The sequence below is a fragment of the Podarcis liolepis genome (assembly GCF_965112155.1).
Source record: "Podarcis liolepis genome assembly, chromosome: 10".
NCBI lineage: Eukaryota > Metazoa > Chordata > Lepidosauria > Squamata > Lacertidae > Podarcis > Podarcis liolepis.
This window is the reverse complement of record NC_139562.1, coordinates 72,550,362-72,576,245: the sequence shown is the minus strand read 5'-3', so window position 1 is coordinate 72,576,245 and position 25,884 is coordinate 72,550,362. Positions and strand designations below refer to the sequence as shown.

Genomic DNA, 25,884 nt, shown 5'->3' with positions numbered 1-25,884 from the left:
TTCGCCTTCCTAGTGGATCGAAAGTGCTCGAGGGACAGCGAAAGTTTGTGGCGCTTTGGTTTAAAATGGAACAGGTCCTTTGAGAATCTGGGCCGCCGCCGCCGGAATCCGGCTGTGAGAAAACCTGGTTTAAAACAGGGGAGGAGACGTAAGGCAGGATGTGTAGGAGCAGCCGGTCGCCTCTTGGTCGGTTGGCGTGGTGGCTCCCGCATCTCATCGCCAGTGGATCCCTCTGGCTGGGTTCTTCGGTCGAACCAGGTGCAGTTTTTTGTTCTCAGTCCCGGGGTTTCTGTTCACGAGGTTAAACTGCCCCTACAGCTCTCCTGTCATTGTGCATATTTCCTCAAATATGTATATGTAAAATTATTTGCATGCCATCTTTTCACAGTTCAAACCGTGCTCCAGGTGGCTTATGGCACCCCCAAAAATGTATAATTGCAACGTAACTAAAGCAGCCATAAATAAATTAAATGCTAAAAAAATACACAACCAAACTGAGCTGTATAAATTGCAGGGTCTAAAATAAATATTCAAAATATTTAAACAGCAACGGCCTCCACCAACCAACAAAACCTTCTAAACAACCCCCCAGTGGAAGAGTCTGCTCAGCAGTCTCTGCTTCTGCAGCTGGAGTCAATCTGCCCCCCCCCAGGACAGGTGCTAGGCCTCCCTCCCAGTTCTGGCCACAGCCCCTGCACAACTCCTGGGCTTGCCTCCAAGGAAGCCTGCCAGGGGCGGGAAGCAGGAGCGTGTCTGTTTGCGGACTGCAGCAGCGCTCTCTTGCCTGGGGTCTGAGGGCTCCCTTTCCCATTCCGTAGGCAGAGGCGCTTCACCTGGAAAGGTGGCTCTTGCCTGTGACACCTGGCAAAGAAGAATTTGTATCTGCTGCGCTTGCAGTGCGATGAGGTGACAGGATGCTGAGACAGTAGGATGGACTTGAGGGAGGTTGCTGCTGCATGTGGGAATGAAAGGCAAATGCTCCCAGCCGGAAGGAAGGTTCTGCAGCCTTGCCTTCTGCATGGGATGCTCTGGTTTTCTGTTTGCAGGGAGAGTTCGACACAAGGCAGCATTCGGAGCCGTAACCCCCCTCTCTTTCTGCAGCCTGAAGTGGTAACAACAGCCCATTCTACTGCCTCTGAGTTAGGCCATTGGTCACGCTCAGTATTGTCTACTCTGGCTGGCAGCCCCTTGGCCAGGGTTCCAGTCTCTCCCAGTCCTACCTGGAGATGTTAGAGATTGAACCCGGAACCTTTGGGATGCAGAGCAGCAGCTGCTGTGCCTCTGAGTTGCATCCTCCCTGCACCTCTTCTGTGTGCATAAAACAGGCCAAAGAGGGGGCTTGAAGGGGGGGCCGAGAATGAGAAGAGTCACCTGTGCAATATAATCCTGAAATGGAGCAGCCCCTTGCTAGTTCTGACCAGGAGCAGAACCAAAACTTTGGAACCGTGGGTCGTGTTGTTGGGTGGGTCGTGTATGCCATGTTCCTACTGAGTCTTCTTTCTCTTCTTCTTCTTCCCAGCTCTTGATCATGAGGAAGGGAGTCGTGGTTTGGAGGAGAGGAGGCTGGGTTCCCTGGCTTTGAACGCCCAAGTTGTACGCAGCCTGCGGAGCAACAAGAGAAATGCGTTTTCCATAAATAAACTCTTCCCTCCGCCTGATGCTGCGGCTGCTTTTTGCCGCGGGCTCCAGGCCTCTGAGACAAGGAGTGGGTCTGTTCTAAGAGGATCTGCCGATGTGGGAGTGAGCGATCACAGCCAAGCTTGAGAAGAGTTGGGGGAACAATGGAGGACTTTACCACCCGGACATATGGGACCAGAGGGCTGGACAACAGACCTCTCTTTGGAGAGACTTCGCCAAGGGTAAAACGAAATCCTTCGTGTCCCTTCTCTCCTCCAGGAAGGGGGCTTGTTTGCGGGGCTGGCCCAGGGCAGTGGGGGGCTGCTAGAGGGCTGCGCTGGTGCTCCCTGAGCTCCAGCGCAGTGTTGCAAGCGATGCTGGCTGCAGCTGGGCTCAAGCCTGGCTGTGCGCAAGCCCAAAAGCTTCAGCTGGTTGCCGCTTTGAAAAAGATCCTGGGATGTATCTCTGCTGGTTCGTTGGCACCTCTGAACAGAGGACTGCCTGAGCAGCTGTGTAAGTGTTGGGGAGTTTCATTGGAAGTATGGGTGATGGCGGGCATTCGTTGCTCTCTCTCTCCCCACCCCCACCCCTTGTGGCTGGCAACTCAGATCCTTGGTGGGGTGTTGTGTCATGGACACATTATGGTTGTGCAATGTGTACAAGCCTTGCACCATCACATGCCCATATCATGCAGTATGGAACAACCTTGCTTCCTCATGGGCTTTTCTGATACTGAGCACACAGTCAAACGGCTGCAGCGCAAAAGTGTTTCCTATGACAAACCTACCTTGGAATTCTCTTGTCTTGGGTTAGATTATTTCAAGGCCTTTTCTCCTGTAGCAAATTGAACCTTGTAACGTTGCCCTCTGACTTGCATTAGTCAATGCAGTGCTTCCATATGAATGCCTGTGCTCGTCTTATATTGACCATACCATGCAAGAATTCTTATTTTTGAAATTGTTTATGGAATGCTGTATCATTGATTGCACAGTGCTTCTTAACTCGCTCTTCCCATCAAGACCTCTTTTATTCTTTTGTAAGAGTTCAGCTGCATAGACCAGTGGCGGGCATCTGTTGGGGCTGTTGGATCATTTTCTAGGCTCTTATTTGGTTCCTTGGCCTGAGTGGTCTCTGGGGGTGCGGAAGCAGGAGGGTCGCAGCAGACTTGGCATGGCTCTGCACCTCTTGCACGTTCTGCAGCCCACAAAAAATGTAAGCTTAGTATGCTGCATGTAGACCCTGATGTGCACTGCTCTCAGTAACCGCCGATGGCGCTGGTTTACGTGGCACTCTTCCAACAGTGTGCGCATACATTTCACAAAATTGCCACACTGCCTTTAACACTTTAACCCAAGGTGGCTTATGGGAAATAGTGTCTGTGCTGGGTATATTGTCAGTGTTAGCAATTTTGAGGTGTTCCTATCATCCTTGGTGATGTTGCAGGAGACATTTATTGTTGGCATTTGTCTGGGGTGAAGTCAAACGCTGGGTTGGCAGTACCAAAGTGCAAGCGTGTGTCTGGAGGTCCTGGGCTGCCCAGATGACAAGACTCCCCTCTCGGCCTCACTGATGGGGTCGAAAGGAAAGCCGAGCATGACAGTGGGACCAGCTTGGCTGCCAGAAGGAGGCATACAAGGCACCATCGTGGGGACTCTGCTCTGGATTTGTGTAGGGTCTTTTCGTCTCCCAAAGATATCTCGCAAGGTAGCAGAGGGTTAGTATCAGAAGTTTTCCTATTCCTAGATGGGCTGCCTTCCCACCTGCCCCTCGCTTCCCTCTACAGCACATGCAGAAACCAACTCCTTGACTGTTGGACCCACTCTTGGTCTCGTCTGCTCCATCCGCCAGAGCCTGTCTTTGTATGCAGGGGAAGCCCTTAACACCCCGGGGGTTTGAGACCCATCAACCACTCTCACCTTCTAGGAGCCACAGGTGAGAGCTGAGTGCAGGGTCGGGACCCAGAAGGAGCCCAACATGTGTCCCACCAGAGGTACCACGTCCTGTCCCCTAACACCCCATAAGCCCCAGGAGGCTCTGCAGTGCGTGATTTCAGAGGCACATCTTGGCTGATGTCACATGAAGCCAGAATTGTGTCCCCAGCATGCATTGCAGCTCTGCAAAGCATGCTGTGTAATGCTTCTCAGCAAACCTGCCACTTGGGGCCTGGACACCCCCTCCCTCCTTTTTTGGCTGTGGTTAGAGATGCTTTCTAGGAAACCTCTGAGACCATGCTGCTTTTGTGCTTCATTTCTTTCTGGCCGTGAAACGCGATGGTGAGCTTTGCTCCTTGCCTTCTCTCCCCCTCCCACACTTGGCCTTGGCTGGCAGCGTGAAGATGAGGTCTCTGCCCCTTTATTGTGTTCACTAAAAATGGTTTAAAATTGTGTTCACTAAAAATTGGGCACTACTTTTTTAACGTGTTTATAAATGTCATTTATAATATCACAAAGCAATAGGATTTCAGATAGTAATGACAACATAATTTTAAAAATCGCTGAAGAGCAGTCAAGCACAAGTACAAAAGGAAAAGAAAGGAAAGCTAAGTAATTCATAGGAGAAAGGAAGAGAGCAATGGTTGCTCCTTGAGAAATGTTGATTTTGTTAACCAAACAATGTTCCTCTACAGTGGTACCTTGGTTTAAGAACAGCTTAGTTTATGAACAACTTGGAAATAGAACGCTGCAAACCCGAAAGTAGGTGTTCCGGTTTGTGAACTTTGCCTTGGAAGCTGAACATGTTTCGCTTCCTGTTGAGTGTAGATGTGATATTTGAAGCTTTTGTTTTTGCCATTTTTTGCGTTTTTGTTTGTGTGGCTTGTTTTGACTGACTTGTTCTTTGTTTTGTGGGACTGACTTGTGACTGTGGCTTGTGACTTCGTTTGTGACGGTGTGGAACCCAGTTCAGCTGCTGATTGATTGATTGTGTGACTGCAGAAATGGATAAAAGCCCCCCATCCAAACAATGATTATCATCAGTGCACGTAAGAATTTTTTAAAATAAATTTTTATCCTCTACAATATTGTCTTATTTATTTTATAGTACAGTATTATTGCTTTCATTTTATGGATCAATGGTCTCCTTAGATAGTAAAATTCAGTTAAATTGCTGTTTTAGGGGTTTTTCAAAGTCTGGAATGGATTAATCTATTTTGCATTACTTTCTATGGGAAAGCACGCCTTGGTTTTAGAATGCTTTGGTTTTGGAAGAGACTTCTGGAACTGATTAAGTTTGGGAACCAAGGTACCACTGTATTTAAAAAAGTTGGTTTGAAATGCTGCACATTTGGGGAGTTTTGCAGTAGAGAGAGATGCAAGTGCTGCTTCCCGCAGACATTCCTTCTGGTCAGACTGGCTCTGTCTGAAGCCATGCAAAAGACCTCTGGTGAGGTAGTAGCTGAAGCAGGGGGGGGGGATGCCATTTTATCCTTTGGCTTCTGTGCTGACTGCTGAATAACTGCTACTTCCAGTTGACTTTGCTTGTAGGCAGCCGTCAGTAATATTTTTGTGAGCCTCTTCAGAACTCCTGACTGTGTTTCTGAAAACTTTGAGCCCTGCCTTGCTTCAGGATTGATAGCTGCATGGGGGACGATGGCTGCTGTGCTTGCAGAAGTGCCCAGCATCTCCTGTTGGGACTAGTGGTGTCCCCTGCCCAGGACCCTGGAGGGCCACTGCCAGTCGGAGGAGACACAACTAAGCTTTGGCAGCCCAGTGGACGGACTCCTAGGATAAAGGAAGAGCCAGCCCAGAGCAAGGAGCTTGCTTGAATTGCTTAGTATTAATTTGTGAGTGTGAGACTGCGGATGCAATCTTAGACTTGTCTCTGGGAGCTAGCCCATGGTTTTTCATGGATGCCTACTCCCAAGTAGGCATGTTTGGGATTGCAGCCTAACTTTGCAGGATAAAGTCGGCCATCAGCAGATCCTCCCGGAGCTAGCGGTAGGGGCCTGCACATGTTTACTTGGGAGTAAATGCTGCTGTATTTGGGGGGGGGGTGCTGTCCAAGGGGAGAGGATTCTTCCCTGTTGGCTGATTGTTTGTCTGCAATGTGGTCTTTACTATACAAGCCTTTCTCTTCTGGAGAGAATTGCATTAGTAGCTACCATTCCTTGGTCTGAGCATGGAAATGATAAATATGCATAAGTAGGTTGGGAAAATGCAGCTCAGCTGATCTTGCAATGTCGGCCTCGACTTGCTGACCTCATGGCAGGCATTCCCCTCCTGCATTCCTGATTTACAAGAACATTCCTTCCTTCCTTCCTTCCTTCCTTCCTTCCTTCCTTCCTTCCTTCCTTCCTTCCTTCCTTCCTTGTGACTTGCCAGCTCATCATGTGAAAAGTGATTCTGCCTTCTTCCTTTAATAACACTTCCAGCCAGCCTTGCAAATAAGCCTAGAAAAGTTACTAGTCCTCAAGTTTTTTGTGATTAGCCTGAGACTTGATGCTGGCCAGGAAGGAGGGGAAGTGCCAGCCAATCAGCCTTTTGTTTATTCATCTGTTATTAAGTAAATAAGAGTCAGTGTTAGGAATTAAACAACTGGCGCAGGTCCAGTTGCAACCATGTGGTGATCTCTGAGTGCCAGGTTGGCAGCTGACATCTCCAGTTTTAAGCAGGCAAGCAAAGAGCTTCCTCACTGCCTTTGTCTCCCACCTTTTTCTGCAAGGAGTGCCTGGTTCATGTCACTCCTCAGTTAATCCCTGCATTGACTCTGTGAGGGAGGTGAAGAGGCTGTGCCTGGCTCCAAGGTCACCCAGTGAACTTCATGACTGAGGGGATTTGAACCCCAATCTGACACACTAACCACTACACCCCACTGGCTTCCTAGGTACTTCTGCTATGAGATAAATTAAGTAGGTAAATAAATATGGGGAAAGCAAAATGCCACTTAGAGAAGGAGCTGAAATATTTTCCTTGAGACTTGAATTTGTTTTATTCTGGATTATTTTATTTGAGGTTTTAATGTGTTGTAAACCACTTTAGAGGTTTTTTTCTTTAAAATATAAAGTGGTATAGAAATGAAATGAAAAGTAATTCTAGTAAAAAATCGCATTGCGAAAAAAGGCGCCTAGACATTCTGTTGTGGTGACTGAAATCATTTGGTGATTAGCTTATTTAGCTGAGTTTCTAACACTGCTTGCAGTATTTATGTACCAAGAAGAACAGTTTTCTGGGCTCTTAGCAGGCTGGTTTTTAAAAAGTATTCTACCAAGCGGAATGATCTTTTGTTGCTTTCTGCTTCCGCCACCCTCATCCTGCTATTGTTTCTGTGATGGCTGGGAAGATCCTTCCTTTCCTCTTTGGTGAGCGAGAAGCTGGTGGATCTGCTCTTCTGCTCATTTGCCTGCCTGGGATTCCTGGTCGCCTGGGGTGACTAGTCAAGCTGATAAACACAAGGCAGCTTTGAGTCGCAGTTCACCTCTTTCATCCTGCTCTGATCCTTCCTCCATGGTGCTCGGTGCACAAGGGCTCTCTGAGAAATGAACCGAGGACAAAGGGCCCACCTACAGAGGTTGGGGGGTCCCTCCGATTTGCTGCCTCCTCCTGGCTGCCTCTCTACTGTATTGGAAGCCTTTTGATCTTTCAATCACTTCTGGCACAGAAGCTCTGGAGAACAACACACCGTCCAAGGTTCCTGTCCCTTTTCTGGATGTGTCTTGTTCCCGGGGTCAGCCCAGGTTAAGCAGCCACCTCGGCTGGTGGATGCCCCCAAGTCCGTCCGTCCGTCCCCCCATGGACACCCTGCACTGTCACCTCCCCTGGTGCCAATTTCCGGCAAGATCTTGCTGAAATCTTGTGAGATCCTGCGAGATTTTGGTGAGGTGCCGGTGCCATTTTCTGGCAGTGGGCACAGCAGTTGCTGTTTCACCCTGAGTGGCCAAAGGGGTCTTGCTGCCCCTGCTCATTGGACTTGGGGCACAGACCCAGCCTTGTGCAGAAACACTGGAGAGCTGGTCAACCTTATTCTTGTGCCACACATGCGTCAGCTTAGTTGAATCCTGCCGCCAGGTTGGTACTTGCTGGGTCTTGTTCAAGAAGACAAAGAAGCTGCGGGGGGGGGGGGAGTGGATGGATCTGAGGGGAGCAAGTGACCTGTGGGCCTGTGTTGAGGCATTTGTCCGACCAGTTGAGCAGATGGGTCCGGAGGGGTGAAGTTTGTTGGCTTTCCCCTGTCCTCCCAGGCTGTGTGGATGTGCCTGATGCTCTGTGTGGAATTTTGCCCCTTAAAGTGCCAGCGGCTGTACGGGGTCCCTGGTCTCCATGTTGCGACTATGGTGGGTGTGGAGCTGCTTTTGGGTGAACGCTGTGAGCGATCCACTTTCCAGCTCTGGAGCTGCAGAGGGGTGTGGCGATTATGCAAGTGTGCCCATGTGCAAGCCGGATACACGGGCAGTGCCCCCTCCAAGCTCTCTAAATACAGTGGTGCCTCGCAAGATGAAATTAATTCGTTCCGCGGTTTTTTTCGTCTAGCGAATTTTTCGTCTTGCGAAGCACGAAATCCCATAGGAATGCATTGAAATCCAATTAATGCGTTCCTATGGTCAAAAAAAGTCCAAACAAAGCCAAATTTGGTACAACAAGACTTTATTAAGTGCTCTTTAAAGTCACACATACTGTAAAGAGCATTTCAAAAATTGAAGGAACAATAAATTAAGTTTCTAAACATGACAGGAAAAACATTTAAAAATCAACAAAGTGTACATTACATTTTCTAAGACTCTGGGGGACCACTCGAAGAAGGCTCCTCTTCCACTCTTTGCTTCTTGCTGAAGAACCTGTCCATGGTCTGCTGCTTCATCCGCCTTTTCAGCACCTCCCTGAAAGGCGACATGACCGTCGTATCAAAAGTGTTCGCAAGGTCATGTGCCACGTGCTTGTTAGGGTGGTTCCGCTCTGCAAAAGCCTGCACATCCTTCCACTTCATGCAAATGTCCCTCAGTTGTTTGGAGGACAGCCGTTCCTCAGTTGCTTCCTCCTCTTCCAGCGAGGCCTGCTCCTGCGCAGCCTCTGCCTGCAGTTCGACCAGCTCCTGGGTGGTCAGCTCGTGGTCGTGCTCCTCCACCAGCTCGCTGATGTCCTCTTCTCTGACCTCCAGGCCCATGGTCCTCCCCAAGGCAACAATGTCCTGCACCACTGTTGACTCTGGTGCATCAGAGTCACTTGGTGCCACACAGCCCTGCCACAGGCTGTTCCAAGCGCAATTCAAATTTCTCTGGCTGATCCCTTTCCAGGCCGTGGTGATCATCTTCAAGCAGGTGACGATGTCGAAGTGGTCCTTCCAGAATTCCCGCAAGGTGATGGTGGTGCAATCAGTCACCTCGAAGCATCGCCTGAAAAGCTCCTTGGTGTAGAGTTTTTTGAAATTGGTGATGACCTGCTGATCCATCGGCTGGAGCAGTGGCGTGGTGTTAGGTGGCAGGAACATGATGTTGATGAAGCTGAACTCCAACAAGTCCTCCTCAAGGCCTTTAGGATGAGCAGGAGCATTGTCCATCAGAAGCAAAGCCTTCAGCGGCAGGTCGTTGTCCAGCAGGCACTGTTTGACAGCAGGGCCAAAAGCAAGATTGACCCAGTCCACAAACAGCACACGTGTGACCCAAGCCTTACTGTTGGATCGCCACATGACACTCAGATGCTTCTTGTTGACCTTGTGTTTCTTGACGGCCCGTGGGTTCTCTGAGTGGTACACCAGCAGGGGCTTGATCTTCAGGTCGCCGCTTGCATTGGCACAGAAGAGCAGGGTCAGATGGTCCTTCATGGGTTTGTCGCCAGGCAACTTGGCCTCCTCCTGAGTGATGAAAGTCCTTTTGGGCATCCTCTTCCAAAACAGCCCGGTCTCGTCGCAGTTGAAGACCTGCTGTGGAACGTAGTCCTCCGTCTTCACAGCCTCCAGGAACTCCAATGCAAAGTCTTCAGCCGCAGGAACATCAGAACTGGCAGCCTCTCCATGCCTGACCACGCTGTGGATTCCAGATCTTGTCTTGAAGCGGTCAAACCAGCCTCTGCTTGCCTTGAAGACTTCTGGCTCACTGAGGTTCCTGGCTGTTGCCGGACGAGGTCTGCGTGCAAGGCCTTGGCCTTCTCACAAATCACGGCCTCAGTCACTGTGTCCCCTGCACGCTGCTTCTCTTCTAACCAGATGAGCAGCAACTTCTCGACCTCCTCCAGAACAGCTGGGCGGTTCTTCATGATCCTGGTGACTCCCTTGGCTGCATCAGTCGCAAGGATCTTCTCCCTCATCTTCAGGATGGTGCCGATGGTCGATGGATTCCTCCCGTGCTCCCTGGCAAGGTCTGTCACACGCATTCCACCGTCGTGCTTCCGGATGATCTCCTTCTTCATTTCCAGCGTCACCTTCTCCTTCTTCCTCTCGCCGGCCTCTGCAGCAGCAGTCTTCTTGGGTCCCATGGCAGCACAGCTCCTAGCTTCGTAAACTCAGAAAAGAAAAAAAAATCAGTGCTTCACACCCAAAAAATTCAAAAGCACCCAGCCACCCACCACACAGGAATTCAAACCCAGAACCAAGTCCTTGAATTCCAAGCACCCAACCCAAAATCCAAAAACCCCCCAAAAAGTTTTAAAAGTTTAACTTATGAAATGGCTGCAAATCACCAAAGTCTTCAAAATCCTCAAATGGCTGCAAAAGAAGTTTTGGAAAAGTTTTAAAAATCACCAAAGTCTTCAAAAACCTCAACTGTTCCCCCAGCCACCCACCCACCACACAGAAATTGCAAACCCCTCCCCAACTGTTGCAAACCCCTCCCCAACTGTTCCCCCAGCCACCCACCACACAGAAATTCAAACTCAGAATTTTTTTTTGAAAAAAAACATGGCCCAATGGTCACAGAAAATCATAAAAATGCAGAAAAAAAACCACACAAGCTCCCAGATTCTTGCAAACCCCTCCTCAACTGTTCCCCCAGCCACCCACCACACAGAAATTCAAACCCAGATTTTTTTAAAAAAACAAAACAGCAGAGTGGCCCAATGGTCACAGAAAATCATAAAAATGCAGGAAAAACCCACACAAGCTCCCAGATTCTTGCAAACCTCTCCCCAACACCAAGTCCTTGAATTCCAAACACCCCAACCCAAAATCCAAACCCCCCCCAAAAAAGTTTTAAAAGTTTAACTTACCAAACGGCTGCAAAAGAAGTTTTGGAAAAGCTTCAAAAATCAGCAAAGTCCTCAAAAACCTCAAAAAAGGCTACCACACCACGTGCAATGTGTTGCTCCTCGAAGTCAAGTCGCAACTGCACCTCTTCAAGCAATGCACCCTGGGTATTAACGGTTTTACGGAAAAGGAAACAAACTTGCAAGACGTTTTCGTTTTTCGTCTTGCGAAGCAAGCCCATAGGGAAATTCGTCTTGCGAAGCAGCTCAAAAACCGCAAAACCCTTTTGTCTAGCGAGTTTTCCGTCTTGCGAGGCATTCGTCTTGCGGGGCACCACTGTAACTGGTTTGTTTACGTGGGCCTTGTGGCATTTGCACCTCTGTCTTGCTGCTTCCCATGGGTGGATGTGTGGAAAGGGGCGTCTGGACTATTCTAGTTCTCCTTGCAGCTGAGGAGAGTACCTCCTGTCATACTGAGAGATGCCTAGCCTAGTGCTGCAGAATTTCTTCACCCGGCAGATGCAAAGACCTCTTTCAGGCTGGTGGTCTTAAACCTTGGTGGTGCCTAACCTTGAGCTCCCATTTCCCCCGATTCCTGGCCGTACTAGCGGAGAGATGGAGGACTCTGGGGTCCAGCTGCATCACGAAGGCTACAGGTTGGGCCCCCTTGGGGAAGTGCAGTTCCTCCGGTGGCCAGGCTTTGTGGGGCTGGTGGGGAGGGAGATGCGGCTCTGTGACACGCAGCCTTAAGAAAGGCTGAATAGCCTTTTCAAACCAAGAGACGCGGGCAGCTCCTTGACAGCTCTTCCACTCCCTCGGTTTCCGTGTGTGAAGTTTGTTCGCAGTGCGAAAAGAGATGTTGGTAGGTGGATGATGTCCGTCCGGCCTCCCTCATGAAAAAAACCCAGATTATGGCAGATTTGGAAAACTGATGTCCCACACAAATGTGGGTGTGTTAGAGTGCACTACTATGAAAACGATTCTGTTAACCTTGAGAATACAGACTTTGTATAAAACAGGAGCCCCCTTCCCCCCCCCCCAGCTCCAGAGTGAGCTCAGCTTGGATACTAAGATGGCAGACTTTTGTACCAGTGAACAGAAAACTTGTTCAGACGTCAGTCTTGCCTTTCCTTCCATGCTTCTGGCTGGTGTTTTTAAAATGTGCTGCACAAACTGTTCCTTGTTTGATTGTTGCATTTTGTCTTACAAGGAGACTTGCATTCTGGCCTCTGCTCAAACTTGCAGAGCTGTCCTTGTTTCATAACTCAGTCCTGGAATAGGTTTGCATTGCATTGTAGAGTTGGAAGGGACCCCGAGGGTCTTGCAGTCGAACGGCCTGCAGTGTAAGAATCTCAGCTACACCCTCCATCCTCTGCTTAAAATCAAAACCCTTGGAATTCGCAGAGGCCTTGCAGTGTGGCTTCCGTGAACTTTTCTTTTTATTTCTCCTTGGGTTCCTCTCTGTCCCTTCATGCCCTTAGTGAAGGGTGTGGACTTGCCCACGTACTTTGCTTTATCGTCTTTGGTTCAAGAGTTGGCCCCTTCCTTCCATCTTGTGCCATAAATCTGAGATTGAGCTGCTGTGCAAAACGCAGGGCCAGCCTTGGAGCGCTCCTGCCTTCCTCACATCTGAACTGGTTTGGCAGCTGGCAAGAATCTGGGGAGAGCAAGGTAGTTGTCAGGGAGCGAGCGCTGCAGCCATGAAAACTCCACTTTCTCTCTCTCTTTGTATGGCTGTGCAGTGATGCATTGACAACTGAACAACTTTCAGGGACCAAGCAATGGCCAGGCCAGAGTGACTCATCCCTGAGCAACGGCCTCTGCTAAGCAAGGAGGGCAGCGACAGGCCACTTGGCCTCCGGACTTTTAAGCTCTTCCCTACAACCTTCCACTGCAGTTTTCTGCTGCAGCACTGCACCTGCTGAGTACAGTATTATTGATTGAATTTCTATACAGCCCTATACCCAGGGTCTCAGGATGGTTCACAGAACAAAATCAAGATATAAAACTACAAAATACATAATAAAAATAAAGACAACCCAATAGCCCCCCCTGGATATAGCAAGAGGAACCATACAGCCCTGCTTGCTTGTTAAATATATTTTTGCCCAACCATCCCATAGCTTGGCTCCCAAGGAAACTTACCAAGAAAATCCAAACCATACCATATTTTTCCATGTATAAGACAACCCCTGTTTTTTGAACCCAAAATTAAGAAATCAGGCCAGAGCCCAAACCTGAGCTGCCCACGCCAGACATCGAACCTAAACCCCTGTGCATTCAACATCCCTGTATGAGATGACCCCCAATTTTTGACTAATTTTTTGAAGTAAAAAACATTGTCTTCTACATGGAAAAATAAGGTAATAATGGTTTGTAGAAAGGTTTAGCACATTTAAAACCCTGTTGAAATTCAGTGTGAGAGTTAAGCACCTGTGGTAATCTTTTCCATTGAATCTGAGGGGACTTAATAGAACATACAAAGCTGCTTTTATACAGAGTCAAAATATTGGTCTCCCTGGCTCAGGGTCTCCAGGGCATTTTTTCTCCTTAACGAAACAGCAATGTTGAATTTTGTATAATTAGATGCATATTTGCAGGTGTTTTTTTAAATTATTATTACAGTGGGGCACCTCATCAAATTAGCTCCTGGTGACCAATTAGCTTTTTTACTTTACATTTAGGATGCTTAGCTGCCTCCCACTCATTCACCATGTTGCAAAGGTCTGGGACTGACCAACTTCCATTTGGTGGGTAGTGGTCTCAGGCAAAGCAAATGGGGTGGGTGGGTGATTTAGGCCTCATCTGTACTATGCATTTAAAGCAGTCCCATGCCACTTTAAACCCTCATGGCTTCCCACCCCCCAGTGCCTTTTTGGGCAGCCACAGAGTCTTCCTCCTTGAGAACTTCCCCTGTTCCTGAGGTTTGTGTGTCGCCTAGTGAGCAATCCAGCCTGAGTCTCTGCTTCTGATCTGCTAAGCTGCCTTCTCTTGCTGGAGTATTTTTAACCTTTCCCTGGGCTAAGCTTGCCAGCAAACCATGGTGTTTCAAAGCGCTGCAGAAAGACCTCCTGAGATCAGCCTTGCGACTCCTGGATCCATGGCTTCTAACTTTGGGTTCCTGGGACTGTGTGTGCCTTGAGGGGCTCGGAGTCCATGGGAAGGTGCTTCCCTCTCGGCTTGCCAGTTCCACCCTGGGGGTCACCTTGACCTCCATTTTTCAAAATGGCCATATTGGAAAACTTGTGTTGGGGGCTGTCACCGACTGGCTGCCCTTCTCCCTCCTTGTAGAAAAGCCCCCAAGAGCTGCACACACGCTCCGCGCGGCTCGTGAAAGGGAGCGCTGAGCAGAGCCTCCCACCTGCATTCGCTCCATAAGACGCACACACATCTCCCCTTACTTTTTAGGAGGGAAAAAGTGTGTCTTATGGAGCGAAAAATACAGTAGTTCCCGTTTTATATCGGAGTTGCTGAATTGGCTACATGCAAGAGACTGAGGGTGCACAGAACACAGAGGATAGTTTCTTTGGAGATATTGGAAGGAAATGGCCACATGTGTGGTTCTCCCACCTGCACACTGAAGAGGTGCAGTCTTAAGAGGGATCTACTGTTTGGTTTTCTGGAACATGCAAATCCATAAACAAACCTCTGGGGGTTAAGTGTTCTTAATTGGTTACTCTGCATCCTTTGTGTGCGCCTGACAGACGTCTGTTGTCCCCTCCTCCCTTTCCAGATGGGATTTGTTGTGGCATCCCTCTTAAGCCACCAAGCTAATGGCAGCCCAGTTTCCTTATACTGGTGCCAGTGGGGACTTGCCTTTCTCCAGTCATGCTGCGGATGGGTGGTGGGCAGCAAGTTTTGCCAATCACGTTTGGAGAGAGGAGGGGAAAACCTCTGACTTTAAGAGGAGTTGGGACAGATTGATAGAGGATGAGTGTGGGAGGCAGTTGTGGCGCCTGTCCTGTTCTGGGCTTCCTATGCGCATCTTGTGGGCCACTCTTGAGAATTAGGCACTGGGGTAGATGAGCCTTTGGTCACATCCAGCCAATCTCTTCTCATGTTTATCAGCTGCTCTGCTGCGAACTCCCAGAGAACAATTGCAAGCATAACCTGGAACATCTTCAAAGTAGTGCGTGGAAGCAGTTTTCCTTGTGGCACAGCCCCACACAATGCGGACACCATTGTTTAAAAGGATGGATGGATGTCACCATGCCTTATGATACCAGCATTGCCTGTCCCTCAGTGAAACATTTTAAGCTGCATGGCAGATCTTGGGATCCCTTCCAGCTCTACAGTTCTATGGTTCTAAGCTGGCAGATATCCGTCTAGTTCACTTTTGTAAGCTAATGTGTGCATATTCATTCTCTCTCTGTGTGGCACACAATACCTTTGAGATATCTGGGGCTATGCTTCTCCCCAATGTGAGTTCCCTCCCCCCTCCCATTCCTTTGGTGGTCCCCATTGCGGCAAAAAATGCTAAGGAACAATCCCACTTTCTTTGGGACGCTGCATGGAGTAGTTTTGGACAGGCAGCGAGTGTTAACTGCTAATTCCCTGCAGAGGCTGCCAGATCCCATTTAATGCTATGACAACAACTGATCCTAATCCTGTTCTGGGCCCTGATTACAGCTGGGCAGGCCAGCTTGCTTCTGTTTGCATTACTTGACTTATTTTCCTCAAAGCGAGGTATTCCTCATTCTGCCCCCTCTGCCTCACCTTTGCTTGCTTGCTTTTTGTATTTGTCACCCTGCCTACCCCACCCCCCATAAAAATACTTTGGTTTCAGGGTCTGTCACCGACTAGGGAGGAGGGCAGGAATTGGAAGAGCAGTTTGGGGATGCAATGCCCCCCCAACCCCAAAATGGTCTTGGTGATATTTTGCCTCAAGAACAAATATGCAAACAGCAAACATTACAGTTTTCCCTATTTTACAAGGTTGTCCGTGGTCTCTTATCTTGGGGTGAATTACTTCGTCTTCCCTGCCTTTGGTGCAAACTGTTTTTAAAATGCCACAGTTGGTTACTTGGGTTGCCCTTCTTCAAGTGTCAGTCTCTTCCCCCCAGATTTTAAAAAAGTTAAATCATATGTGTGAATAAAGAAATCCTGGCCTCCCGTCTACACCCATTTTACAAGTATCTGTGTGAACGCTGAAGGCACCAGGCCATTTCCAATGTCGCTGACAGGTGAGATGGTTCCTTCTTGAACTGTTCATAACCCAGGATGGTTGCTTTTCTCTTCCCCAAGTCTCCAGCCACACAGAAGGTCCCTTTGGCCAGGGCAAGCTGGGGCTGGGCAAAAGGTTTCCATCTGCTGTTTGTACTAGTTGTGGAGTTGTGAGCTCAGGCAGTCAGGCGTGTGTATCATTTTAGGAGGTAAAGCTTAACTTTTGCAGATTGCTTCAGCGAGGGGTCATAAAAATGTTTTTGGGTTTGTGCCATTCAAGGCTGCTATTACTTTTGTGATCGGACAGCATTTAGCTTGGTAAATCTACATTTTGATGAAGAAGCACATAAACTGCTTTTGGGAAATCAAATAATTTTAATTTTACCTTCTGAAAATGTCAGGTAATGCTTAATAATTATAATGATATAATAATATGTAGATTCAACTGCCAACCAGTTGGACGTGCAAAATAAGCTCTCAAAGTTTATTTATATGGTGCCTGTTTTTCTGGAATTAAGCAAACCAAAAAGGTAGCCAGTTTTCAATGCTAAACATATTTGGCGTGGGGATTTGCCCAGGCGGTTAACAAATGGCTGCTTTACACAGGTGTAAACATGGATGGTTGGCACCTGAAGGTGTGAGCTGCCTTTACTAAAGGGAGAATTCACTTTTGAAGACTATAGTCTTTCCACTCTATTTTTAAATCTTTATTGCATCTACCTCTGGGATGCCTTAAAATTCTTAAGATCAAAACCTGGGCATTGAATGCAAATCTAGCACAATTAGCACCAGATGCCAGCTGTTTAGAATAAGGCTTTAATAGAAATGTCAGAATGCTATGGCTAACACTGTGTTCTTCCTTTTTCCAGGATAGAATAATCAATTTAGCTGTTGGCAGCGTCACATCATTGCTGCTCATAGTAAGTATTCAAATCAGTATGGCAAACTTACAGCACAATCCTATGCAGAAGTAAGTCCTGTTCAGTTTGATGATAGACGGGAGCAGGTCCAAGCCATGAAACCAAGTCATGACATCCCTGGCTTAGAGGTTTCTTGCTGAATGGTCCTCATTGGGTTTTATTTCTAAATGAACTCATCCGCCTGGATCCCTCTGCCATTAGAGATGCCGGTGTCCTCAGGGGCTGGGAGTGTCTTTCGCCAGCTTTGGTTGCTAAGACGGTGGTGGCTGTTCCTGGATAAGGACATTTCGATCACAGTTGTCCATGCATGGATAACCTCACAGTTGTGCTACTGCAGTGCACTGCCTGTGGGGCTTCCCTTGGGGCTGGGTCGAAGGCTGCAGGTGGTGCAAAAGGCAGCGGCTAACTTGCTTGTGGGGGCAAACTACGCCAGCACAGGACGCCTCGCTTGCAGGATTAGCGCTAGCTGCCAATCTGCTACTGGGTCCCATTCAAGGTGTTGGTGCCAACATAGGAAGCCCCATACAGCTCAGAACCAAGTGACTTGAGAGGCTGCCTTCTACAGGAATGTTTCTCCTACAAGTCCCAAAGGTCTCAGCAGCCCATTTTGCACTATCCCAGGGCAGAGCTTTCAGCATAGCTGCCCCTGTTCTGTGGAATAATCATACCTGTTGAGATAGAACAAGTGCCCACTTACTGCACTTTCTGGAAACAGTTGAAAGACATTTTAGTCCCAAGCAGATTTCCCAGCTGGAAGAAGGGGTCTTTGCCTCCTGGCTTTCAGAAGCTCCTAGCCAGCTTTCCCCCAGCCTTGCTGCTTCGGAGCCTTTTAACTTGACATGCTGATGGGAAGCATGCGCTCTATGGCTTCTCAACCAAGATCTCGAGAGGGAAATTTCTCTTTGCATCATGACCTGTCATAAAACTTTGTCAGCTCTCATCTCAACTCCATAATATAAACAACCCCATATGCCTGGGCTTTGCCTCAAGAGAAGATTTTCCCACCCCTTGCTCATTTTAGTTATATATTTCAAAGCTCCTCGTAACTTAAGCATCACTGTAACACCCTTTCAGTATTTGCTAAGACCCATGTAAAAAGATGTTTTAGCATTGGTGCAAAAGAGATGTCCACATAAATGTTAGTCTTTTACAACCAAAACCTATGAACTGTCCAAATGAGGGTTCCCTTCCTGAGCCAGTGGAATTACTTGCTTCAAGTATGTGCCCTTAAAAATAGTCAAAGCATGAAAATGTTATTTGGTGTGGCACAAATGCACTGCAGCCACAACCCTTGGTGGGCTTCCAATTTCTGCATTCCTTAAGTGAGCCAGATGGTCAGGCAAAGGCAGTGTGCTAACTGCAGCACAGACACCCTGAATTTCCAAGGAATCCAGCGTGCAGCTGGGGCTTGGCGGTCTGAAGTGGAGAAATCCTGTTATGTGTGTGGTCTGGCAACACCAGCTAAAATTTGCCCTAAAATCTCCTGCCCCCCGTTGAGGAATGAACAGAAAGGAGCTCCCTGTTGTAGAAGCCTTGCTCAAAAACTCTGCAAGCTGCTGAACCAAGTCAGCATTTGCCTGGCTTGTAAACCAGCACTCATGTTGTTGCCTACTTGGAGTAAGAATTGCCCTATGAAGGAACGGGGGCAGAGGCTGGATCTTTCCCCCCACCCCCTCCCATTTTAACCAAATGACCAACATAATTAAGCCTTGACCAGTCGTTTGTGTAGACATTGGAAAGCAGCACTAAGTTTTTTTGTCATCCGCTTGTAAGCCTTTGCGGAGAAGGATGGCATGCAAATTTACATGGAAATAAATGGAGCACCACCACGGTCCTCTTCAAAGGAGCAGGGGCAGTTCCTGACTATAACTGGTGTGATGCTGTTTAAACAGTGGCGTGAGATGGGTTGGGCTGCATTGCATGGAAATGTAATAGGAATTCCTCGCTAGGCAATGCATCAGAACTGTGTTTCATATTCGGTGTGAGAAGTAATAGCTGTGCCCTCCCATTCTTCCCTCTAGGTCACTCTAATCAGTGCTTTTGTCTTTCCTCAACTACCTCCAAAACCGGTGAATATATTTTTTGCTTTCTGCATCTCCTTGTGTAGTGTTTCGGCTGGCATTCTTGTAAGTATTGTGACACTTGCTATGCTAAGACTAAATGGACCTGCTCAGACTGGGGGGAGGGGAGAGCAGCACCCCAAAGCCCCAGAAGGCGGCACACAAGGGAGATGCGCAGTAGTTTGTGGATTCCTCTTTGGTCTATGCGTGGCTAAGCAACGTGGCATCTGAGCCACAATGGAAGTTTACTTCTTTCGTAGGGAGAAAAAGCAGTTGTTTTAGGAAATGTTGAACAGGTCTATGGGGTGGGTGTTTGGAATGGGGAGGGGTTCTTTTAAGGGCCTAATTCATTAGAAAGTTGTCTACAAACTCCCATGGAAATGAGAAGAGCTGCCCTGGATTGATGCATAAATTGTACAGTGATGGATAACACCGGGGGGGGGGGGGGAGTGACCTAATTTGTGTGTTGAATATCATGATCTAAATCCCATTGGAGAAGCAAATTAGCATCTGCCGGTATCTGTTCCCATACTTGATGTTTTAATTTACGTGGAAGGAGCAGCGTCTTTTGGAAAAATAAAAATGACTGCCTGTTTTTACTAAAATGAGCCTAGTACAACATGGTACAGTGGTACCTCGCAAGACGAATGCCTCGCTAGACGAAAGAGTTTTCCGTTTTTTGAGTCGTTCCGCAAGACAAATTTCCCTATGGGCTTGCGTCTTGCGAGTTCTTGTGAGCTTGTTTCCTTTTTCTTAAAGCCGCTAAGCCGTTAATAGCCGCTAAGCTGCTAATAGCCGTGCATCGCAAGACGAAAAAACCGCAAGACAAAGAGACTCGCGGAACGGATTAATTTCGTCTTGCGAGGCACCACTGTACTTGTTTTGCCATAGAATTCGTAGGTGAAGGAGTGTCTTAACCTTGAGTGGTTCCTGCTTGAAATACTCATCTAACTAGTTTTTTTCCTCTCCTCAGATCTACTGGTATCGACAAGGAGACCTCGAGCCCAAATTTAGGAATCTAATTTACTATATCTTGTTTTCGATTATTATGTTGTGTATATGTGCCAATCTCTACTTCCATGAAGTGGGGAAATGACTCTTTGAGGGCATATCCTAAGGATGCATCAAGTGGGTTCTGGGCAACACTGTAGGAAATGCTTTCGGAATGGATTACTACCCCAGGCGAAGGCTTCATCTGAGCAAGCATCAAATGGGGACTTGCGTTTGCCATCTGCCATGACAGCTTTGTTTTTTGGGGAAGGGATAAACTGCTACCAGTGCACTTAATGAACATTCCAACTCTACACATTTTTCAGAATGGCACAAAATTTTTTCCTTGCAGGGAAAAATGCATTTTTTTATTACACTGTACAAAAACTGCAGCACTGCAAATGTCTGTACTACAGTATAAATAAAAAGGCATCCTACTGTTACAGAAGACAAATAGGTTATTGTTTGTATTAAATTGAACAGTTATTGCTCCCTAAGCAACCAACTGTTTTGTAAACTACTGTCATTTTTCACATGAACAGAGAAAGTCACAGACTACAGACAAACCGACTTCTGAGGAAGCTAATTACAGCAATAAATATTGTTTTTCTACATATCTTTGTAGTGTTGAGTCATGTTTCCTACTCAGGTTGGACTCTAAGCTCCACTTAGTGTCTCCTTTTACAGCCCTCGCATGGGGGCAGGAATAAAAACCCAGCAGCCATCACTGAACTTGTGTGACAGGATAGTCCAGACAGCACTGACCTCCCACACTTGCGGTGATGAATTCAATTGTGAAGGTGGTTTTGGCTTCTATAGCAGAGTTCAGAATAAGCACTGAAAGGGCTTTAAGTTTATTGCAGGGGTCAGGGTGGGAGTAAACAGTCTCAGGCGTCCTTTTCTCCTATATACTTGTGGGGAACGGATTCGGTGCATTTGATCATTCTGGGGCTACTTCATCCATCGCCAGCAACAGATAATTCTTTTGTAACCTCCTAAAGTCTAGTATTCTCAGACTAGTAGTGTTTCCATATGAAATGCACTAGAAGTAACAGTAAAGGACTGGAAAAATAGAACTCTCCTGCCACTCCTTGTTTCCTGTAGTTCCTGCACTGAGGCTATATTTTGTCCTGTTGATGCTCAAGAGCTGCTATCTTTGCTTGCAAGACTTGCTTGTTACTGCACTATTAACATAGAGCATCCAACTCTCTTCTTATCAGAATCTGGTTCCAGTCTCAAGAGGAACAACCTACGAAGCAAAAAACCTTTGATCAGCTGCGGCCACAACTTCTTTAAACCTCTTCTTTGCCCAGAAAGGTGGGCTGAAGCTGTTTCAGCAAATGCTTTTCTTTCTTTGGAAAAGGTGGCTCAGCACTCAGTTCTTTTTATTTTTTGCAGCACTGTGGGATGTGCTCAGTGGCAGCTCACTAAATCTTCAACATCCTTGGAGTCTTCAGAACCAGGGCTATCCAAAGAGGAGCCAATGATATGGGAGTTCTCTCCATGGTGTTGCAATATAGGATCTGTAATGAAAAAATGGTTGTGAAAAACAAACATTCTAAAAGAGATACAGTGGTACCTTGGTTTAAGAACAGCTTAGTTTATGAAGAATGCTGAAAACCCAGCAGTAGGTGTTTTGGTTTGTGAACTTTGCCCTGGAAAAACAACATGTTCCGCTTCCTGTTGAGTGTGTTCCATTTGTAAATTGAGTCCCCCGCTGCTATGGGAAAGCACGCCTTGGTTTAAGAACGCTTTGGTTTAAGAATGGACTTCTGGAATGGATTGAGTTCGTAAACTAAGGTACCACTGTACATGCAGGTCCTGCTTACCGAACACTCTGTGTTCCCTGGAAATCATTCATGATGTGAGCATTTGCATAACAATTTCCATTCATTCCATTCTATTCATTCCCATGGGGAGCATTTCTGTGATCTCTCCTGCCTCCCACCATGGTTTCTGCCCCAAAATGGATGTGGCCGACCAGCAGAGCACAAGTAAAGTAGACAAACTCTGGCTGTTTGGGGATCTGAATCAGTGGCATGTGCAGCGAGGTTTCAGCATAATTCTTTTTGTTGCTTTATTCACATCAATAGAGTCTTCGTTTCCTGTACTGCGGTAACAGTGGCTCTGGAAAGTCCCCTTGTGACTTTCCAGAAATGTTTTGCTCAAAGCACGACTGCCATTGCAAGTGTGATCCCACTGCTCTTTGTAAGCTACCTGAGTATCCCAGGAAGAAGCTTGGGGCTTGGGCTCTCTTTCCTTTCTCCCTCCCTAGGAATGATGGAAAGCTGCTTTAGAACTAAGCACAGTTCCTCAGCTGTATGAGCATAGAGGAAAAAGCCACAGTTCCACAACTAGTTAGTAAGGAATCCTAGTCAAACCACGGTTTGATAGCCTCGTTTATTTCAACTAGCAATAGTTAGAAGAAGTTAAAATCGCCCCCATCCAGACATGGGGAAAATGCACTTGATTCTAACCTGGAAGATTTCAGAATCTCTTGTATGACATGGTCAGAGAGGGCAGCATACAATCCAGAGGGCTGGACAGGCTTGTTCCCATAATGGGAAACTGGTCCAGTTACATTGAGCTTCTCACAAGAATCTCTCAGAAACAGCATTGCTTCACACACAGGAAATTTGTACTTTTTAAAAAACAGTCTGCTGTGTCAACCTCACGAGTTACCTGTTAGTGTTGTTAGGGGCAAAACGGATTCGCTGTCTATGTCGTCTGGTGTCTGGATAAAGCCATGGGGCGAAGGTACAATGAGGACGGCGTCATCCATGGGAGACGCCTCAACTTGTTCTTCTGTCGTTGGAGAACTAAGATCCTGTGTGAAAACCAGCATTTTTCAACTAGTGTTTACAAAACAGAAACATGCTTTAAAAAAAGAAAGAAAGTCCACAATAGCAAATAAATGAAGTGCTGTGCAAAATTGCTTGCTTTGAATCAACCATTGTGGGTGGAGGATGGCAATGTTTAACAGCAAAATGCTTTGTCTCTTAGTTGTGAACTGTGGCAGAGCAATTACTAGATTTATTTGCAAGGATGACTGAGGACTTGCTTACAAAGTAGACTGAAGACGACCTCCCAGTGCATCCATCACCTATCTCACCCGGAATAAAAGTGCCAGGGCTTAAGTAACAATGATGTGTAAGAGCTAAACTAAAGCAGATGTAAGCTGAAAGCAAAGGGGTTGGTGGGGAGGGGGGAGAGAGGGGGATTGGGACAGTGGCAGTGGAGGACAGGAGACTAGTTCTCCCCACTCCAATGCCATTTCCCCAGTGAAAAGAGAGCTTTCAAGGGCAGGTTTATTTAGTTTACTTCTGAGTGTTTTAACAGCCACAAGCCACCAGGAGAATTGCTGGTTTCTTTGAACCGCCAGCAAGTGTTAGGAAATGGATTCATTGAAGAGCTGCCTTACACGAAGTTGGACCATCGGTCCATGTAAACCACAATTCCAGTTCAACCAGCAATATTCCCCAGGCAGGCATCTCACTCCATGTTGCTACTTGACGACGTTTTAACCTCAGATGCAGGGGCTGAACAAAGCATATTCTAGAATTATATTATCCCACTTCTCAAGTTGCTCAGAGGTGCTGACATTTCATTCCCTGCTCCCTACACATATGTACTTGAACCAGGATCATGTGTGTTCATGACCATTCTCGCACATGTTCTCATCACTGAACGTTTGGCACTTCTCTCACTTTTGTCTGAAGCAATGAGGAACACCAAAGGGCACACAGGAGCCAAGAATGCCCCACCTTAAGATAATCTCCCCTCGGAGAAATACATAAGCAACTTGTACAAATTGGCCAAAAGCAATTCTCAATGTTTCTTGCGGCCCTTTCACGCAAACTCAATTTGCAAACTTGGGTGTTTTCCATGGAGTGCGCATTCCACGGGAAGCTGCAGTCAGTTCTCAGATGAGTGTACCAGCACAAAGCAGGTTTGTTTAACATGGTTAAAATATCAAAGATGAGTTGCATGAAGTTGCACTTGCTGAGCCTCAAAAACAACTGCTACAGATCCAGCCACGTGCCAAATCCTCATGCTGCTAAGTATTGCTTTCCTTACCTCAGAAACGTAGGTGCCAGCTAAGTCAGACCGACAATCCTCTTCACACTTGATATCAGTGTGCAAAATCTCTCCTCCGGCTCTCGCCATGACCCTGTCAATGAGTTCATTGCTACTCCTGCCACCAAATTTGGAGGAGTCGTCTTCGCTATATGCAGACTGCTCTTCCACAGCCAGCTTGGGTTGATGGATGTCCTCAGGAAAGGCGTCTGCTTCCAGAGCCGCTGGAGGGTCCACCAGATTAACTGGCTGAATGTCTGAATCAACAGCAAGTTCTGCCTGGGTTACGGAGGGAGAAATCTCTTCTGCTGCAACAGTGCGGATTATGACACTTGGTGCATGGCACTGCACCGTGACATTGTCACCGGTATTCAGCAAGTGTTCTGGCTGTGAGAAATGGCCACAAAATTGGTAAGTGCCACATAGTGTTGTGACTGACTTCATTATGCCCCTTCAGCAATGGTGAAAGCGGACCAACTATGCATTTTATTTTAAATTATTCTATACATACATCGTAACATTGCACACAAAATTACCCATTCTTCACTATATACTAAATCACATAAAAAACTTGACATCTTCTCTATTTTCCTGAAAAGTTGTGTTCAAATACTCAACAAATAAGCTTTACATTAATTTTTTTCTATTAGCCAAATTGCACTAACAGTGGGAGTTTTACAATGTGCTCCAGCCTTTTGGCTCTGGGCCTTGTAACTCCCTCCCCTCTCCCAATTATAAGCTTTTTAAATCCAAGAAGAACTTTGCTGAATGAGACCAAAGCCCTTTCTAGTCTATTGATATTGGGCGGCCCCTGTGAGAGCAGGATGTGGGATGAGAGGAGCTACTGGCTGGAACCAGCAGGCGGCTCAAAGGCTTCTATGTTATGCTCTTATAAACCTGCCTTATCACAGACGTTCATATTTGGGGCTTTAAAAACACAAATTTAGTAATGTTCCAATCTTATTATTTCAAAGTATATTGATTGGTTTTTCTCACCCCCCTTGATCATTATATTTTACAAAATAGTGAGAAGTAATGCCAGATATCAATAAACAAAATCTGAGAGATGAGCACATACTACTGTGCATTTATTGTGATCATGAAGGGTGGGGAAGGCACAGCCCTGACTGCCTTGGGAGAGACGGGTCTGTCAGAGGAAAAGCTTCAGAAATAGATGAGAAGGGTTGGGATCAACCAGGCGCCTCAGGAATGGCACGCTGGCATTGGTTTGGGTGGGACACCTGAGAGATACTGAGGGGCCATTGCTGCTCCAAAGGCTGTAGAACTCATCCCAAGGGTCAGTCTGAGGCTCTGTCCATTCAGGCCACAACTCTGATGCTGCTGAATGCAACCTGTGTGCACAATGCCCTTCCCACAGTCCATCAAGCTGAACCCCAAGGTATGATGGGCACCATTTTAAGATTTGACTTCCCATAAATCATTGTCCCTTGTCACAACTAGCACAACTAACACTGCAGAGGATTTTCACCGGAGAAAATACATTCAAGTCAAAACTGTTCTGCACTGGCGTTTCATTTGATGCAGCACAGCTGCTCCAGCTGACTAGCAGCAACTCCAAGCCCCCCCCCCGCCCTTTATCGCTCCAGTTTCTCCTTTGAGACACCTACGGATAAGGCGTGGACGATGATCTGGTCTGGTGAGGCTGGTGCCGTGGCAGCTGTGAGGGTCACTGTTGGGCTGGTGGTCAGTGTCAAAGGCAAGCCTTGGGTGGAGCTTGTCTGGAGTAAGTACGTGCCTGGAGTCCCCGTGGGCTGCAGATGGAAAGACTCAAGAGAAGAAGGAAGAAGATCAATGGGAGGGTGCTCTGCAACTGACTCATGAAGGACATTGACTCTGAGGAAGTCAGACTCAAAACGTAAACTGTGTTCCTAAATGCAGCAGAACTGAAATAACCCTAGAAATGTAGGACAACTGCCCCCCCCCATGTCC

The 25,884-nt window shown here is 47.2% G+C and overlaps 2 protein-coding genes and 1 long non-coding RNA gene across 7 annotated transcripts in view; 1 reads left to right on the top strand and 2 right to left on the bottom strand.

The window, feature by feature from the left end:
- The window catches only part of LOC310688099, a 29,638-nt gene extending 12,888 nt beyond the window's left edge, over positions 1-16,750 (bottom strand). The window contains exons 1-2 of the long non-coding RNA XR_014516771.1: positions 11,060-16,750; positions 1,221-8,021 (exon numbers count right to left, since the gene is read on the bottom strand). This is a non-coding gene — a long non-coding RNA (uncharacterized lncRNA). The remainder of the gene's footprint in view (positions 1-1,220; positions 8,022-11,059) is intronic.
- Positions 1,726-20,473, top strand: TMEM243 (transmembrane protein 243). 3 transcript variants are annotated; one of them, XM_083464226.1, is made up of 4 exons: positions 1,726-1,859; positions 16,757-16,807; positions 18,829-18,876; positions 19,841-20,473. In XM_083464226.1, the coding sequence occupies exons 1-4, from the start codon at positions 1,782-1,784 to the stop codon at positions 19,961-19,963; spliced, it is 300 nt and encodes a 99-aa protein (XP_083320352.1). In that variant the 5' UTR covers positions 1,726-1,781; the 3' UTR covers positions 19,964-20,473. The 3 variants fall into 3 exon arrangements, with proteins under 3 accessions (XP_083320352.1, XP_083320351.1, XP_083320350.1); XM_083464224.1 differs by having other exon boundaries at positions 1,777-1,859; positions 18,829-18,933; XM_083464225.1 differs by lacking the exon at positions 19,841-20,473 and having other exon boundaries at positions 18,829-19,511.
- The window catches only part of DMTF1 (cyclin D binding myb like transcription factor 1), a 30,815-nt gene continuing 25,126 nt past the window's right edge, over positions 20,196-25,884 (bottom strand). For all 3 annotated transcript variants that reach the window (XM_083464166.1, XM_083464167.1, XM_083464168.1), the window contains 4 exons: positions 25,563-25,721; positions 23,935-24,321; positions 22,540-22,684; positions 20,196-21,380 (listed from right to left, as the gene is read on the bottom strand). In XM_083464166.1, coding sequence (XP_083320292.1) covers positions 21,271-21,380; positions 22,540-22,684; positions 23,935-24,321; positions 25,563-25,721 — 801 coding nt within the window. In that variant the 3' untranslated portion in view covers positions 20,196-21,270. The remainder of the gene's footprint in view (positions 21,381-22,539; positions 22,685-23,934; positions 24,322-25,562; positions 25,722-25,884) is intronic.